At 30.0% G+C, this 15,384-nt stretch overlaps 2 protein-coding genes and 1 long non-coding RNA gene across 7 annotated transcripts; 2 read left to right on the forward strand and 1 right to left on the reverse strand.

The window, feature by feature from the left end:
• The first annotated feature begins 999 nt into the window (after window positions 1–999).
• Window positions 1,000–7,031, forward strand: Hn (phenylalanine hydroxylase). Of its 3 annotated transcripts, XM_085481740.1 has the most exons (9): window positions 1,070–1,333; window positions 3,039–3,167; window positions 3,243–3,397; window positions 3,973–4,155; window positions 4,307–4,503; window positions 4,725–4,987; window positions 5,346–5,575; window positions 5,807–5,980; window positions 6,202–7,031. In XM_085481740.1, exons 1-8 carry the CDS (start codon window positions 1,241–1,243, stop codon window positions 5,967–5,969), a joined length of 1,413 nt encoding a protein of 470 aa, XP_085337866.1. In that variant the 5' UTR covers window positions 1,070–1,240; the 3' UTR covers window positions 5,970–5,980; window positions 6,202–7,031. The 3 variants fall into 3 exon arrangements, with proteins under 3 accessions (XP_029164871.1, XP_085337866.1, XP_029164873.1); XM_029309038.2 differs by lacking the exon at window positions 6,202–7,031 and having other exon boundaries at window positions 1,000–1,333; window positions 5,807–6,120; XM_029309040.2 differs by lacking the exons at window positions 1,070–1,333; window positions 6,202–7,031 and adding an exon at window positions 2,119–2,673 and having other exon boundaries at window positions 5,807–6,120.
• Window positions 6,434–14,220, reverse strand: Clk (circadian locomoter output cycles kaput protein Clock). Its single transcript, XM_029309037.2, has 12 exons — window positions 13,635–14,220; window positions 11,650–11,790; window positions 11,429–11,577; window positions 10,963–11,054; window positions 10,670–10,874; window positions 10,498–10,593; window positions 10,284–10,359; window positions 9,971–10,209; window positions 9,664–9,899; window positions 9,065–9,466; window positions 8,515–8,688; window positions 6,434–8,335 (listed from the first exon to the last, which is right to left on the reverse strand). The coding sequence occupies exons 2-12, from the start codon at window positions 11,685–11,687 to the stop codon at window positions 7,946–7,948; spliced, it is 2,097 nt and encodes a 698-aa protein (XP_029164870.1). The 5' UTR covers window positions 11,688–11,790; window positions 13,635–14,220; the 3' UTR covers window positions 6,434–7,945.
• Window positions 7,241–10,642, forward strand: LOC114936053 (uncharacterized). 3 transcript variants are annotated; one of them, XR_014924524.1, is made up of 3 exons: window positions 7,241–8,778; window positions 9,020–9,478; window positions 9,675–10,642. It is a non-coding gene; the product is annotated as an uncharacterized LOC114936053 (long non-coding RNA). The 3 variants fall into 3 exon arrangements; XR_014924525.1 differs by having other exon boundaries at window positions 9,283–9,478; XR_014924523.1 differs by lacking the exon at window positions 7,241–8,778 and having other exon boundaries at window positions 8,789–9,478.
• Window positions 14,221–15,384: the final 1,164 nt, after the last annotated feature.

Here is a 15,384-nt window from a genome sequence, read left to right on the forward strand (position 1 = left end):
CTATTTATTAATTACGTAATTCATAAAAATTCTATATATAAATTTTTAACAGAAAACAAAAAATATAATTTTCTACAAGAATTTTTCGATTAAAATATCTGCGCTTTCATTAGATTCGCACGTCTGTATGCATCCGCTACGCTGCACGGCTCTGCAAGTTGTATGATGAAAGTAATTTTCTTTCTATCCTTTCCATCAGATTAATACATCCCATATATCCTTTACGCTGCGCGGCTCGCGCGAGACTGATTCTCGTGCGGGGTATCGCGAACGCGGGCACGATGGTCACATGACTAGTGGTCACATGACTAGTGGTCACATGACTAGTGGTCACATGACTAGTGGTCACATGACCAGTAGTAGTCATGTGACCATCGAGCCCGCGCTCGCATTATCCTACACGAAAATCAGTCTCGCGCGAGCCGCGCAGCGTGATGGATGTGTGGGGTATGGAGTCTCGCGCGAGTCTAATGAAAGCGTAGATATTGAATCACAAAAGATTCTTGTAGAAAATTTTATTTCTTTGTTCGTATTTTCTGTAAAAGATTTAAATATTTAATTTTTATGCGTTGCATAATTAATTAATATATTTTTAATGCATTGATTGATCCTATACGTTGGTATGTTCTTGATGTAACAATAATCTGCAGACAATGTACTATTTAAATATTAAAATGAAATATTTTGACTGGTCCTAAGATAGTATGTTTACAGATTATTTTTACACCAAGAACATATCAGCGTAGAATAGAGATAGAATATAGGATTTTCATTATAGAAATAGTTCTATAATCAAAGATATTGATAGGATATATCAAAGTTATCTTATATATATATATACTTTTCTGTAAAAGATTTAAATATATCAATATTTAAATCTTTTACAGAAAATACGAATAAAGAAATTACCACATTTGCTTACACATTAATAAGGACGCTTACGCATGATGTATGACTCTCTAAACTTTATAAAAAATACTACATTATCTTGCGATATTAAGTTTTCGATAACTTTCGACCTTAGTTCGCATGTAAATAGCTTTCTCTGTATATAGCAATACTTGTTTTTATTCTGTCGCAATGCAAGAGTGTTCTTTCTTCAAGTAACCTGTTAAAACTGATAGCTTCACAACAGTCAGCATCAGTTCTTCCGCGTCGTTGGACGAGTAGAGGTTAATTAAGTCATTTGAAACAAAAGTCACAATCGATTGCGTGAACTTTCGTATTTTCGCACATCACAATGTATGCGCAAACAAGCCAACAATATGATCAAACGTTGAACATCGAAAAGGGAGTAGATGACTCACTTCTTAGCAGTTCACCTCCGGACACGGTAGGGCAATAAAATTATTATTATTAACGAAATGACACAACGTATTATTGCTATATCTGCATGCAATTTTCACTAAGCAATTTTTGTTATCTTATTAGAAATTGTTTTTTTCGCTTCTATAAATAAAATTTTTTCCTGTAGGGATAGAAAAAGTAAGATATACACATAAAATGAGATTGTGAGATAAATGATATTATGAATACACTACACACACATATAACATATACACATGTGCATGTCACTTACACTTACAAAGATAAGGTGATAAATATTGCGTATGCAAAGTTTGATGTAATATATTATGATTAGCACATCATGTAATGCAATCAAATCATAATCAGTTGTTTTTACAATAATATTTTAAGAATATAATTTATAATTTTAAATTCAATTTAAGCTATTATAGTTTTTTTTGATAAATATAATATGATCTCTATTGTTTTTCAGATAGTTATACTACTTAAATATGAATTGATATAGATTATACCATTTTTTAATAAACGTATTTTCTTTTATATATACATGATAATATTTACAACTCTCTGTCTTATGTACATATTACGCATTAAATTGTAATTTTATTATAGATTGGCTGATCGTGTTTTGAGCTGTAATTGCATTGTGAAATTTTAATTATAATACATCATATAAAAAATGACATGCAATACTTATTATCCTCTCTCGAAAGCATACTTATTATCCTCTCTCTAAAGCATACACATATATGTATGTACATAATAAAATAATACGCATGATTCGTATGCAAAAAAATAATATAATGTATAACAATTTACAGCAATTTAAGTTTGCTCAGCATACATTTATCAATGTTTGTATAGATGACAGACATGATGAAAGAAAGTCGTTTCTTGCATACTAGATGTGTTTATAAACAATAATTTAATCAAACGAAAAGAGTTTATATTACATTTTATGATTTCCCTTTAAATTTAAAGAATTGATCTTCGCCATTAAAATGATGCAAAATCATTCACGGATTGCAGCACATAAAGTTTCGTTTTTTTTTGCACAAAAACATTTAATCGTCTGTTTTATTCGCTACGCATATATAATCATATCTTTGCTCATGCATAAAGTAAATGAAAAAAAGTTTGTACGCGGAAACAATTACAACATATCGGGATTTTTAAGTCGTTCAATCGGGTCACGTCTCAAGTAAGAGGGGAGTTCTTACAGTCTTATATATGGATTTGAAAGACTTCTTGATCGTATAGTTTTAACGTGTCAGTTTACCTTACAGTTGTGATACGCGAAAATATTTGAACCATAAGAACGTAGAAATATTTAATTATACAATGATAAATTACACAGAATTATCGGTATGTTTGTGTGATATTAATAAAAGGAATAAATAAATTATTAATTTAAAATTTAATTAAATGTTTTATTAGCGCACGGAGTAAAATTATTATTTATTCATATTTATTTATATTTTCATAAAAATATTTATTAATTAATATGTTAGCAATATAATAGTGTTAATAAAATTTTTTTTCCTTTGAGTTATTTATTTTTAATTAATATTTTTATATTTACCAAAATATATTAAAAAATTTTAAGATATTTAAATAGTAATCTACTGATTGTGAGATTTATTAGAATATTTCTGCAAAGAGAAGAAATTTTTTAAGCAATTATTATTTTGTTTAATGCATTATAATTATTTTTAATTAAATTTTGTTAGCCAAAACTTATCCATGGCGGGAATTATATCAAAGAAGGCAGAGATTCAGCTAAAAGTACCTGCCTAATTTTTTCTCCTACAGAAGAAGATGAAGTTGGATCGTTGGGAAGATATCTCCAACTGTTTGCTGTAAGTGAGATGAAATTTCATATTAGTTAAATTGTTAAATAGTAGAAAAGATGTGCAAATAGGACATCATTTCAGAAACACAAAGTGAATCTTTTGCACATCGAATCCAGAAGTTCTCTTCGACAACCAAACAGTTATGAATTTATGGTGGAATGTGCACCGGGTGGTAATATTGCCTCTGCAATTGAATCTTTACGTGATCAATGCGGTTACTTTTCGATCATTTCGAGGTAGGAGATCTTTATTTTTAGGTAGGAGATTTATTTAAATATTTTAATTATTATATATTTTTCAAAAAGTGTAATTCTTTATAAACAGTAATATATCTATTTATTTTTTTTGAGTTTTATAACAACTATTAATTCTTATAATTTTCTATATCGAACTTCCTTATAATTTTTTTGAGTTTTATAATTCTTATGTTTGAGTAGTAATTATATGATCATAATTATTTGATGCTCTTAATATCTTAAAATTAATCATATTGCTTTAATTTGTTTTATTTTGCTTTTGTGAAATAAGTGATATATAATTTGATAAGTTTCGAATTCACTGATATGACAGAAAAATATCGTATTTGTTTATTCTATGTTCTATATAGTTCCCTATTTCCTTCTTTGAAATGTAAATTATGTTTTGATTACTATAATGTATTAGGCACGCACAATTTTCTTATTAATTAACTTATTTTATAATTATTTAATTTATTAAACTAAATTTTCATCATTCGTATTATGCATATTTAATTATTTGTATTGTTGTTTTTGACAATAAAATCAAACATAAATTTTAAATGCATTCTTAGAAATCACAAAGACAATATGAACACAGTACCGTGGTTTCCGAGAAGAATGCGCGATCTTGACAAATTCGCTAATCAGATTTTGTCATATGGTTCTGAGCTCGATAGCGATCATCCCGGTTTCACAGATCCTGTATACAGAAAAAGAAGAAAATATTTCGCTGACATTGCTTATAATTACAAACAGTAAGTGTGTAACCACGATATAAAAAATAAGATTAAAAAAAACAACGTAGACATTTTTACAAAAAAAATATATTTATATATATTATTAATCAAGAATATTTAAATATGTATCTTATTAATTAAAAATAAAATATATTATGCAATATTTTAGTGGACAACCGATTCCAAAAGTAGAGTACACACTCGAAGAAATAGCTACGTGGGGCGTAGTTTTCAAAAACTTGACTAAACTTTATCCAAAATATGCTTGTAGAGAGCATAATCACGTTTTCCCACTGCTCATCGAGAATTGTGGTTACCGAGAAGACAATATACCCCAACTCGAAGATATATCTAACTTCTTGAAAGGTAATATTCTTTATTCTATATTTTTCTATATACATTGAAAAAAAATAACATCAATGCCAGTTTTTGCGTGAATTTTTATTATTTGATTAGTTCAGAATGATCTTTTTTTTCTCTCTATTTGCATCATAAGAAAAACAAAAGTTGCTGATTAATTAGTCCTATACGCACAATTTTATTTTAGCGATTAAAATTTTTCTTCAATCTTTTCATCGATATTTTAGATTCTACCGGTTTCACACTTCGTCCAGTGGCAGGATTATTGTCTTCACGCGATTTTCTCGCTGGATTGGCTTTCAGAGTTTTTCATAGTACGCAATACATACGGCACAGCAGTAAACCACTCTACACGCCGGAACCGGACGTATGCCACGAGATTTTAGGTCACGTGCCACTTCTTGCCGATCCATCTTTTGCTCAATTCTCCCAAGTTATTGGTCTGGCCTCGCTTGGTGCTCCAGATGATTACATAGAGAAACTCGCGACGGTAGATCATGATATTTTTATTTATATTGATAAGATAGTATTATATTTCAAAACAGCATTTATTATATTTATTTATTAATTTTATTTATTAATTATTTATTAATTTTCTGTTTATAACTTGTGCGTATAATATAATAACACGACAAACATCTCTGTATACATATCCTATTAATTTTAAATTTTTTCATGAAAACAATATAAAAGTGAGAAAATTGATTTCTAGCACTAATCCAGTATTTTAATTTTGTCAATATTTATCGGTAGCAAAATACTTATTTATAACAATAAAAATAAAAAAAGATAAATAGTATATCAAAATTTATTTTTATAAAAATAATGCTCATAACTTGTTCTTGCAGTGTTTCTGGTTTACGGTCGAATATGGATTGTGCCGGCAAAATGGTGAATTAAAGGCGTTCGGCGCCGGTTTACTTTCATCTTTTGGAGAATTGGAATATTGTTTGAGCGACAAACCAGAACTTCGACCTTTTGACCCGCCGAAGACTGCATTGCAAAAATATCCGATAACGGAATATCAACCCGTATATTATGTTGCCGAAGATTTTGAAGACGCAAAAGAAAAGATGACGTAAGTACGGGAATAATAAATGCATAACAAATGCGTTGATCGAATTGTCTTATCACTCGCTACAAATAGTATTTGTTTTCTTTATATTGTGTGTACTATATGCAATGCCTCTGTCGCAAGCCGAAAGCATAATAATTGACGTTGCACGATAACATGAAGTAAATACGAATGAAATCGTTGATAAATGATAGCCAAAGAGGAAATCTTTACGTTTAATTTTGTTTATTTTAGAAAATTTGCTCAAACTATACCGAGAAAATTCGGGGTCAGATACGATGCTTATACACAGAGTATCAGCATTCTCGACAGTAAACAACAAGTAGAAGCTCTTGTAGATAATGTGAATCAAGAAGTACAAATTTTAATGGATGCTTTAAGAAAATTGCAACATTAGTTTTATTCAATGTACGTTATTCTGTTAATGCATTCTATATAATATATTATAATTTTTTTATACTTACATCATTGAAATATTATCGTATGTAAAGAGATGTTGTGAATAAATTATGATGTTTATTAAATAAAAATTTTGAATAACGTGAAAATTATTATTTTTACATTAAAATTTTGATTTATATTATTCATCTCCGAGATTTTTATTATTATGATATTGTTATAATTTTTAGGAAAAGGATCATCATTCTTATAATTTAATGATTAATTTTCTCAAAATAATTTTTGTAAAGGAAATAATGTAAGAACCTTCTTACTATTTTTTAATTTTAGTATATTAAATAAACATTATAATAAATATGTATTAGTTTGTCTCTTGTTTTTTATTAAAAGTAGCAAATTACAGACAGAAAAACAGAAAAAGAGATAATTAGATATTAGGAAACGTAAAATTTATAAACATAGTTTAGATTTTTGCAGAAAATACTTATTTGAAAATGTACATTATATACTTAAAAATGTATACCTTTATACATATACACGTCTTAATTCATGTTCTCACATATAACATAAAATTATCAATTATCTTTTTCTAGTTTGTTAATAATCACTTTTATGCCAATCTATATCAATTGTTGTATTACATATATATTATACAATTATTTGAAGAACATTATCACATCAATTTGAACGCGTTTCACGAGATCGCGGTTTCCTGCGAATTCCTCGTTGGAATGTTTTCTGGTTTATTTTCATCACATATTTTTTTTATCGAGCAACAATTATGAAATGTTATAACAATCTAACATATATTTGTTTACAATACATTAGATATGTATGAAAGTGATAATATTATACATATACATATTATACATACAACAAAATATATATTACTTTTTATATATTACTTTTTTTATCATCATATATACAAAATCTGTAAATATACCCTGTTCCGGAAAAAAATATGGAGTTTGGTCCCTTTTTTCCAAATGTTATGTTTATCGTCATTTGTCGAACAAATAAATTCAATAAATATGCATTTATGCAATGTGCTCTTTTTTGATCAGAGCTTTTTGATTTATTATGGTAAACTCTTTACATTTTACCGAAATAATTGAACAATCCTCGAGAAAATTACTTAAATTAAATTAATTAAGAATTTAAATTAAATTAATTTTTATACAATATACACATATACAATAGCGTAATAACTTTTAAATGTTTTGCCGCACTTTTTCTTAGCTACAATATATATCTTTCCGTTTTCAAAATATTCTTCATATTACAGAGATATAAATTGTATTTTCTTTATGGCAGATGAATGAAATTTTAGAACCGTCAATTAAATGAAGAAGATTGATACGATTATAAGTCTTGAAAAGTTATCAGAATTATAAAAGTATAATTAGTAAAAATTAGTATTTTTATCTCATTTGTAGATCATTTTACAATGTTTAAATTCTCATAAGTTTGGCACATACAAAGTTTCTTTATATTGTAGTTTTATAATTTAAAAGATATACCGATTAGATCTCGCGTTCCATTAATCCATATTTCATGCAGTGGTTTATCAGAGAAATTGAACATAAATACATCTATATATTAAAAATTGCACGTTATGCTAAAACGTCAATGTTATATTACAATATGTTATATTACAATTTATGCAATATCTGTGCATGCGATATATCACAAACACAGTTATATAATAATTTTTTAGAATAATTTTACATTCGTGACATACACACATACACACATATACACGTTCTGAAAATGCATTTTTCTGTAAATAAAAGAACAATTGCAACATTATCAGATAATAGAGATATTATCTGATAATTCCTTCACTGGGATAAATAAATACAGCAGAGTTAGAAGAATTTAATTGTCAGATAATTGTCGATCAGTTCGAAGACGTTTCTTGTCCATCTGATGAATACAATTAGAGTGTCACAGAATTTAATTTTGCGATGATGTCTATTGCTGATTCGAGGACGCATCTATGTTACCGTAGATCATTTCGGCTTGTTGCGGGCAAATTTGGAAAGACACGAGATCGGGATTATTTTCCTGTTGAGGTGGTCCCTGTTGTGGCTGCTGCTGCTGCTGTTGGTGTTGCAATTGTGAATGCTGTTGCTGCTGTTGAGTTTGAATTATAGCACCTACATTGCCATGCGTTGAATTCGACGATGGACTCACTTGTAAGGAATGCGAAAATAATTCCGTAGGCACTATAGGCACGGTGATAGGTATGGGAAGTACATTAACACCTACGCTACTAGATGTAGGCAATTGGACATTAGTATTGTTGGTGTTGCATCGATTCGCTTGTTGACATGAATTCGACGGATTGTATGATATACTCGCCTGAAACACAAATATCGATTGGTGATTTTTAATGCCTTTCTATAAACAAACAAAATCTGAGAATCCACTATATAGATAGAGTGTCTAACTCTACATAAGATACTATTAAATATATTTTTATATTTAAAAAATAATATGTAAAAAAGATATAACATTTTTTATTTAAAAAATATACGAACATTTAATAACGGCGTGAGAATCCCATATCGGGCTATAAACAATTGTTCCGAAACTCTTCTTAGTTCCTCCTGCTGGTGAACAATCAGCTGTTGTAGCTCTTCGTGTTTTCTTTGTAATTCGTCTTGTATTTGATTCTGTGCAGGAGTCATCACTATGCCCTGTTGATGTAACATCTGAAATATATTCAGGATAGAGAGATTACAAAATCGATAGAAACTTGGAACTAATAAAAATCCTGCTATTTTAATCAACTATTCGCACAAGTACGTAAAATGTTATCAGTACACATCGCATGCGTAATCGTTAGATTTATTCATGAAATTCTATTACATTAAAATTAAATAGATGTTAAAAACCTGTGCATGTACAGAAAAAGTTTTCTCGTTTATAAAAAATTAATGAAAATGCGATAGTATAATTTAAATGTGACACACGCATTGCGCATGAAAATTGCATTTTAAATGCGATTATAATGGAAACTTGTGTATTTTATGACCATGACAGGTGATTTGTATTAATAAGCTATTAATTAGCTATTGAATTCTTTACCTCGTGGGTAGGCATCGTTGAAAGAATAGGAGCAGCAGGCGTCGCAAATCCCGCTGTGACAACTGGCTGTAAATTAACAGTTGCATATTGTGGATCCATAAAATTAGGGCATGATTGATTAACATCCAGCTGCTGCGTTTGTTGTTGTTGTTGTTGTTGTTGCTGTTGCCTACTGTCCATCGACGTAATCGGCTTTGAAACTATGGAACTGCTTGCAGAAGCTGCATTCGAGTGTGATCCGTGCGTTATTTGTGAATGTGGAGAACTTCGTAACGAAACGGATATCGAAGATGTGTTGGAATCACCGCAATGTCGGAGATTGGAAGCGATTGACATCGACTTTAATGTCTTTGATGATTTGTTCGACCATTGCGTCAATGGTGTTTGACAAGATGTTGTGACCTATGCACATATGTAAGAATGTAAATCATTTCTCAAATATGAATATAAAATACAAATTCGCAAAAATGTATTCTATAAATGTTTCAGTTTTCTGTCATTTTTATACATATACGTATTTGTTTTGTATCATATAATTAATATTGCAATAATTATAAAATTCTACGATCGTGCGTATTATATCGCGTCTATAATCTTACTTGTTTTACAGGTATTAAAACGTCCTGATTTTCCGTTTTATCGTAACCCTCCAATTCAGCGCGTAATTCCTTCATTACGTCGACATAACTGACCACGTAATGTGTGCACACGATAAATTCAGGTTTCGAGTTCCACTGATTATACGTGATATAAAATCTGGTCTGCAACCAAATCCATTGCTGACCTTTCGTGAGGAATCGATAATAGCAAGATGTTCCCTCGCCTTTCTGCATCACTAAAAATTATTAAAGCAATTAACAATTTGCGTTGCATGTGCTTTCGTTCTTTTTTCATTTATATACTCACGTGATTCATGGCACGTAACAACATTGTCTAAATCGTCCACGTGATAATAATCGTAACCGGAAGTGCCTAACACTTCAAAAGGTAAGTATCCGATAATGGGCGGCGCTCTGTGATCTAAAAAGAGAAATTTCCATTCCAGACTATGGCGAGATGTAAATTCTGACTTCGTGTTGTCTGTTACAGATAATTCCCGGATAAGTTGAGGAGTCTGAAGACGTCCTGTGCCCACGAATACTAATCTGCGAAATTAAACGTGAATTTACGCTCCGCAATGCGATTTTATTTTTATATATATTTTATACAAGAACAATACTTGTTGTCTGATGCGTTGGTGTTACTATATTTTTGATTCGGCAGTAAATTGTCGACATCGTTATCCTTAACAGACCCTATATAATATAATATAAAATTATACTTGACTTTAAATATCGAATTATCTCATAAAAAACGTTGGTATTAAAAATATATAATATACAATTGAAAAAGTATGTGCTGCAGATTAATAATTTTTAAGATTTTTTACTTACGAAAATATCCGATAAATTGTACAAGTTCGTAGACAGAATCTTCCTGAAAATTGAGTCCGCCTCTTTTAATGTGACACGTGAAAGATATTTGGTCCTCTGTCACAATACAAAAAATTGTGTGTAATAAAAATTGCATAAATTTTTAGCTCTCCATTAATCGTAAATATAGTACCTTTTTTCACAGTTCGTCTATCTCGCGTACTTCCAGGATTCAACAAGACATTATACAAGTGTGGCTGGTCTTCTTGATATGTTATATTATAAATAGTCGTGTTCTCTAACTCGTTCGGAAGATATCCAAGCAGAGATGTAACACTTTCAGAAACATAATAAATACGTCCATTCGAGGAGAAGATAATTATAAATCCGTCCAATGCCTACATTCGTATAAAAGTTTATATGTAAATATCTACATACACTATAAGATTTTCTTTTAGATTTATAAATGATTATAGACAGTTTTACCTCCAATATAAGATGAGTGAATTCTTCGTTAGAGAGAAAAGACGGTTTCCAATCTTCTTGGATCTCATGAACTCTGGATTTAACTGCTATCTCTGAAATAGTTACATATATAATTTACTATCAATTGAAACACACGTTGAAAAGTTTATCCACATGATAAATGCTGCATTATTAAAACACATTGAATATTAATATAAAATCAGATAAAAAATGTATGTCGGCTCTTAATATTATTGATAATAATAATACATGAATTTTTAAATCGGCCAATAGAGCCCAAGCGCGAAAAATTAATTCTTCGGAACTGTATCTCTTGGTTTGAGATTACTAAGTTCCATATATAAATATTAATCTCGAACTTTACATATGGAGAAAAATAGTATATATTAATATAAAACTTCAAATAGTTTTAATTATGAAAATATTGAAGGAGATAAATGAAATGTTGTAAAAATCTTATGCCTACCATTGTGATTCTTTAAAAATAGAATTGTCGATTTCAGAACTGTAGATTTGTCCATTTTACGTGTATTGGCACTAATCATGCTACCGAGTTCGTTCACTAGCATGTTAAATTGATCCCTGCGTTTCTTTTCGCTGAGATTGCGTGATTTGCTAAAAGATAAATATTTATTTATACAAGAATAAGCATTAACAAATTGTATAAGAATTTTTCTGTGCCTTTACCGCTTCGTGTCGTCTTTATCATCCATATCATCGTCCATGATGAAGACAAAACGTGTATTTTAATTGGTACTAAAATTGACAAAACTTTTTGGAGGAATGTGTATAATGTATGCTTCTCTTGAGTTGGTATTATTATTGTTTCTGTAGAAAAAAAATTACATTCATATTAAGATATTTTATATTAATTTTACATATGCGATGCGTTCCATTTTTATGATACTTATTGTTAGTAGTAGTAGGATATAATTATAAAGAACGAGAGATATTTAAAAATTACAGTGATCCTTGATATTTAATAGTCGGAAATATTAAATGGTAATTTTAAAAGTAATATTAAATATTGATTTATATTTTGCAAGAAATGGACAGACATGCGTTATCATAAAAGCATAAAAGATAACTAAAAAACGAGTTTTTAAAATAAAGTTATATATATCAAAATCATATTACTTATTCCACTTATAAAACATCTATAATCTATTTATGAATAATTATTTTGTATAACATTGTTTTATATATTTATCCAAATTAAACTTTATGTTATAGAAGTAAAAGAATTATGGTTTTAATTAAAACATATCATACGTAAATAAATTTTTATTATTTTTCATTAAAAATGCGACATTAAACGATACGCGAGTTGCAGAAAAATTAAAATTAAAAACTCAATATTATATGTCGATTTAAACAGTAGAGTTATATGAAATTTTTGCGAACAAAAAATAATTTTGGACATTAATAATTATTATAAAATAATATATGGATCTATTCTTTTCATTTTCGCATAAATTCTGATTATTTTCCGATCTAATGAACATTGTTTTTGAATACGTTATAGCATTGAGAATCCGATAAAATAAAATTAGAAACAATTTAAAAATTCTGAAATAAAATATGCAACATCTGTCTCGATATTAGATTAAAAGTAATTATTTGATTTAAACATCGTTTCAAAAAATTAACACATAAAGGCAGTTATATTTCATTGCAATTATGGTATAGCTTATTATTGCATCAGTGTAATATGTTTGTTGATATGCAAATAATAATTCATTTTAATAATAGTAGCATGGTTTTTATTTTAGTTCCAAAGAAAATTGATGAACTGAATAAATTAGAAATCAGTGCAATCTTCGACCTCAGCATAACAAAGTGAAGTGGAAACAACAACCGCGTGCTACTAACGTGATTAGACGAAGCCATCCAACTGTCGATATATCTATCACATTTACGGATATGCATTTTGACATTTGTCATAGATTCAAATTGTATTACATATAATTGAACTTGTAACAAAATTAAAATTAACATTTCATAAATACACAAGTTCTTTCTTTGACAGTTGACAGAAACTAAATGATTAAGCAATAATGAGATTAATTAAGCTAATGAATTCAACTAAAATAAAAAATTATTTTATTTTATGGTATATAGCAATTGTATAAAATATTCATGTTACATAAAGTTTTATTATCACAATGCAGATTTCAAAGTATGTTTGTATCATGTATATATAATATTTATAATGTTATGTTATTTAATGCAATACCTGTTTTGCAACATGCAGATGTTCCCGAGGTTAATGATTCTTAATGTGTTTCGCGCATTTAAATAGATTTTTTTGTAGAATAACTTTTAACTACTGGTTCACAATACGCTATGATAGATAATTGCAACAATCACATGATCATAACAATTTTTTCGAAAACATATTTGATGAAACTTTTCAATACACATTCGATATTTCATTCAAGAGTTGGTAGAATTGACAATTATTAATCCAGTTGATAAATCCACAAAAGGAACAATATTAGATTTAATGACCATGAAGTTTGATTTAATGATCATGAAATATTGAAATCCAGTCCGGATTGTTCTCCGAACGACAGACTACGAAATTAAAACTAGTTGCCTCAACCGCGAGAGGAGAAACCACATTTACTCGTAAATATCCGCATCGGCAAAAGTTCAGATGTCTCACTCACTTTGATTGACAGAAGGAATGCTCGCGCAAACATTCGCGCTCGTTGTATATCGATTTTACTTGCACACGAGTTCTCAAGTCGAAGGAGTATGTTGGATCTCCTGTGTCTTTCGCCGATTGTTCCACAACAATATCGCATTCAGTCGCACACGATGACGTTCTCGTGGATTGCACCGTGACATTTTTCAGGTAACTGACACTCGACACGATCCATCCGCTTCGATGACAATTACTCCAATTTTCTATGACGCCTCGAGGTCAATCACGCTGATCACGATTGCGAGATGCCGTCATGGACTGCTGCCGACTGTAGCGCCTTGCATCCAGGTTCATTAGCCGCCTTGCCGAGCCTAATCGATCGCGAACGCGAGTTTTTACGCGCGATCCGGTGATTGCGAAAACCCGTACAGAATACGGAGAGTAGGCCAAGTAGAAACAGACGAGCCAGAATTGCCAACCGCCTTGTGGCAAAAGTCCCCTTCGCTCAGAGAAACGAGGCGCTTATAGAATACAGTTATACTGTGCTGAAATCTCAGCTGCAGTTTGTATGAATTATTACTAATGTGTATGCTGAACTCGCTGATTTCAAAGTGGCTTAGCGTATCGTATTTTAATTTCGCTAAATGGAGCATCAGATTTATTTTTACAAAATCGACATAGATGGAAATGTATGTATTTGTCTCTGTTAGAAATATATTTTTCAGAAGAATCAAATTTTCTTTTCGAGAGAAAATAATTGGATCTAGAAGATTAAAGGTTGAATTTTTTAAATCTCGCAGTGATAAAAGATAATATATGGTCAGACATTTGATTTAAAATTGCTGTCAATGGAACAGATGCAAATTAAAATAAACATTTGTCAAAAATGTATGAGTTTTTGTATTTGCTTACTCATTTCATTTATTTTGAAAAAAAAATTCGATAAAAATCAAAGATGATCTATCGCTCCTATGTTGCCATCATTTCTGAGAAGAGAGTAGCAAAATCTCGCTCGTATTGTCCATACTGGACCGTGTCACTATGACTGCCTCACGATGAATTTTCACGTAGCGAAAATGAGCTAGAGAGCTGTTTTCCGATAATGCGCAGTCGCAACTTTATCGCTTGTTGCCGTCATGCATTTGCACAGACTCCGCAGTGAATGCGCATAATATATTGCCTCGCGGCGCACATTCAAGCATGCAGCGATTGGTCGACCGCGGTACATTTCAAACATCGGCTTGCACAACATGCATTTACTATGCTGTGCACCAGCAGTACTAAGTTATCAGCAGCTAACTAAGCATTCACCAAAGTAATTCGCAACTGTCGTGTGACATCTGATATTTCTCGCACGTGAAGTATCATCGCAGCAAATTCTACGAGATGTGCAACCTTGTTTCGCGAAGAGAGATCATCGCACAATTTTTCACTGCCAGGTATAATTTTCTTTTTCATTGGAGCGGGGAAAAAAAAGCGAAATATTCAAGTATCTCACATATTAATATATTTATCGATTTAATAAAAAAGAATTTTTTTTATAAAAGTTGAAAATGCACATCAATGCTGTTCTTTCAAAAATTATTTTAATTAGAAGTAAAAGGCTCTGATAGAAATATCTTAATAAGGAAACAGGCGAATTTAGAGCTGGGTATAATACATAAATACCTTAATATATTATTTGTTTTTAAGGACTGCAGCAAATATTAATGGGTTTAATAAATGCATGCATGATTAGATCGCTTAATATTTGCTGAAGATGGTTCGAAACT

Source organism: Nylanderia fulva, unplaced genomic scaffold (assembly GCF_048542155.1).
Source record: "Nylanderia fulva isolate GAGA-0341 unplaced genomic scaffold, ASM4854215v1 Scaffold19, whole genome shotgun sequence".
Lineage (NCBI taxonomy): Eukaryota > Metazoa > Arthropoda > Insecta > Hymenoptera > Formicidae > Nylanderia > Nylanderia fulva.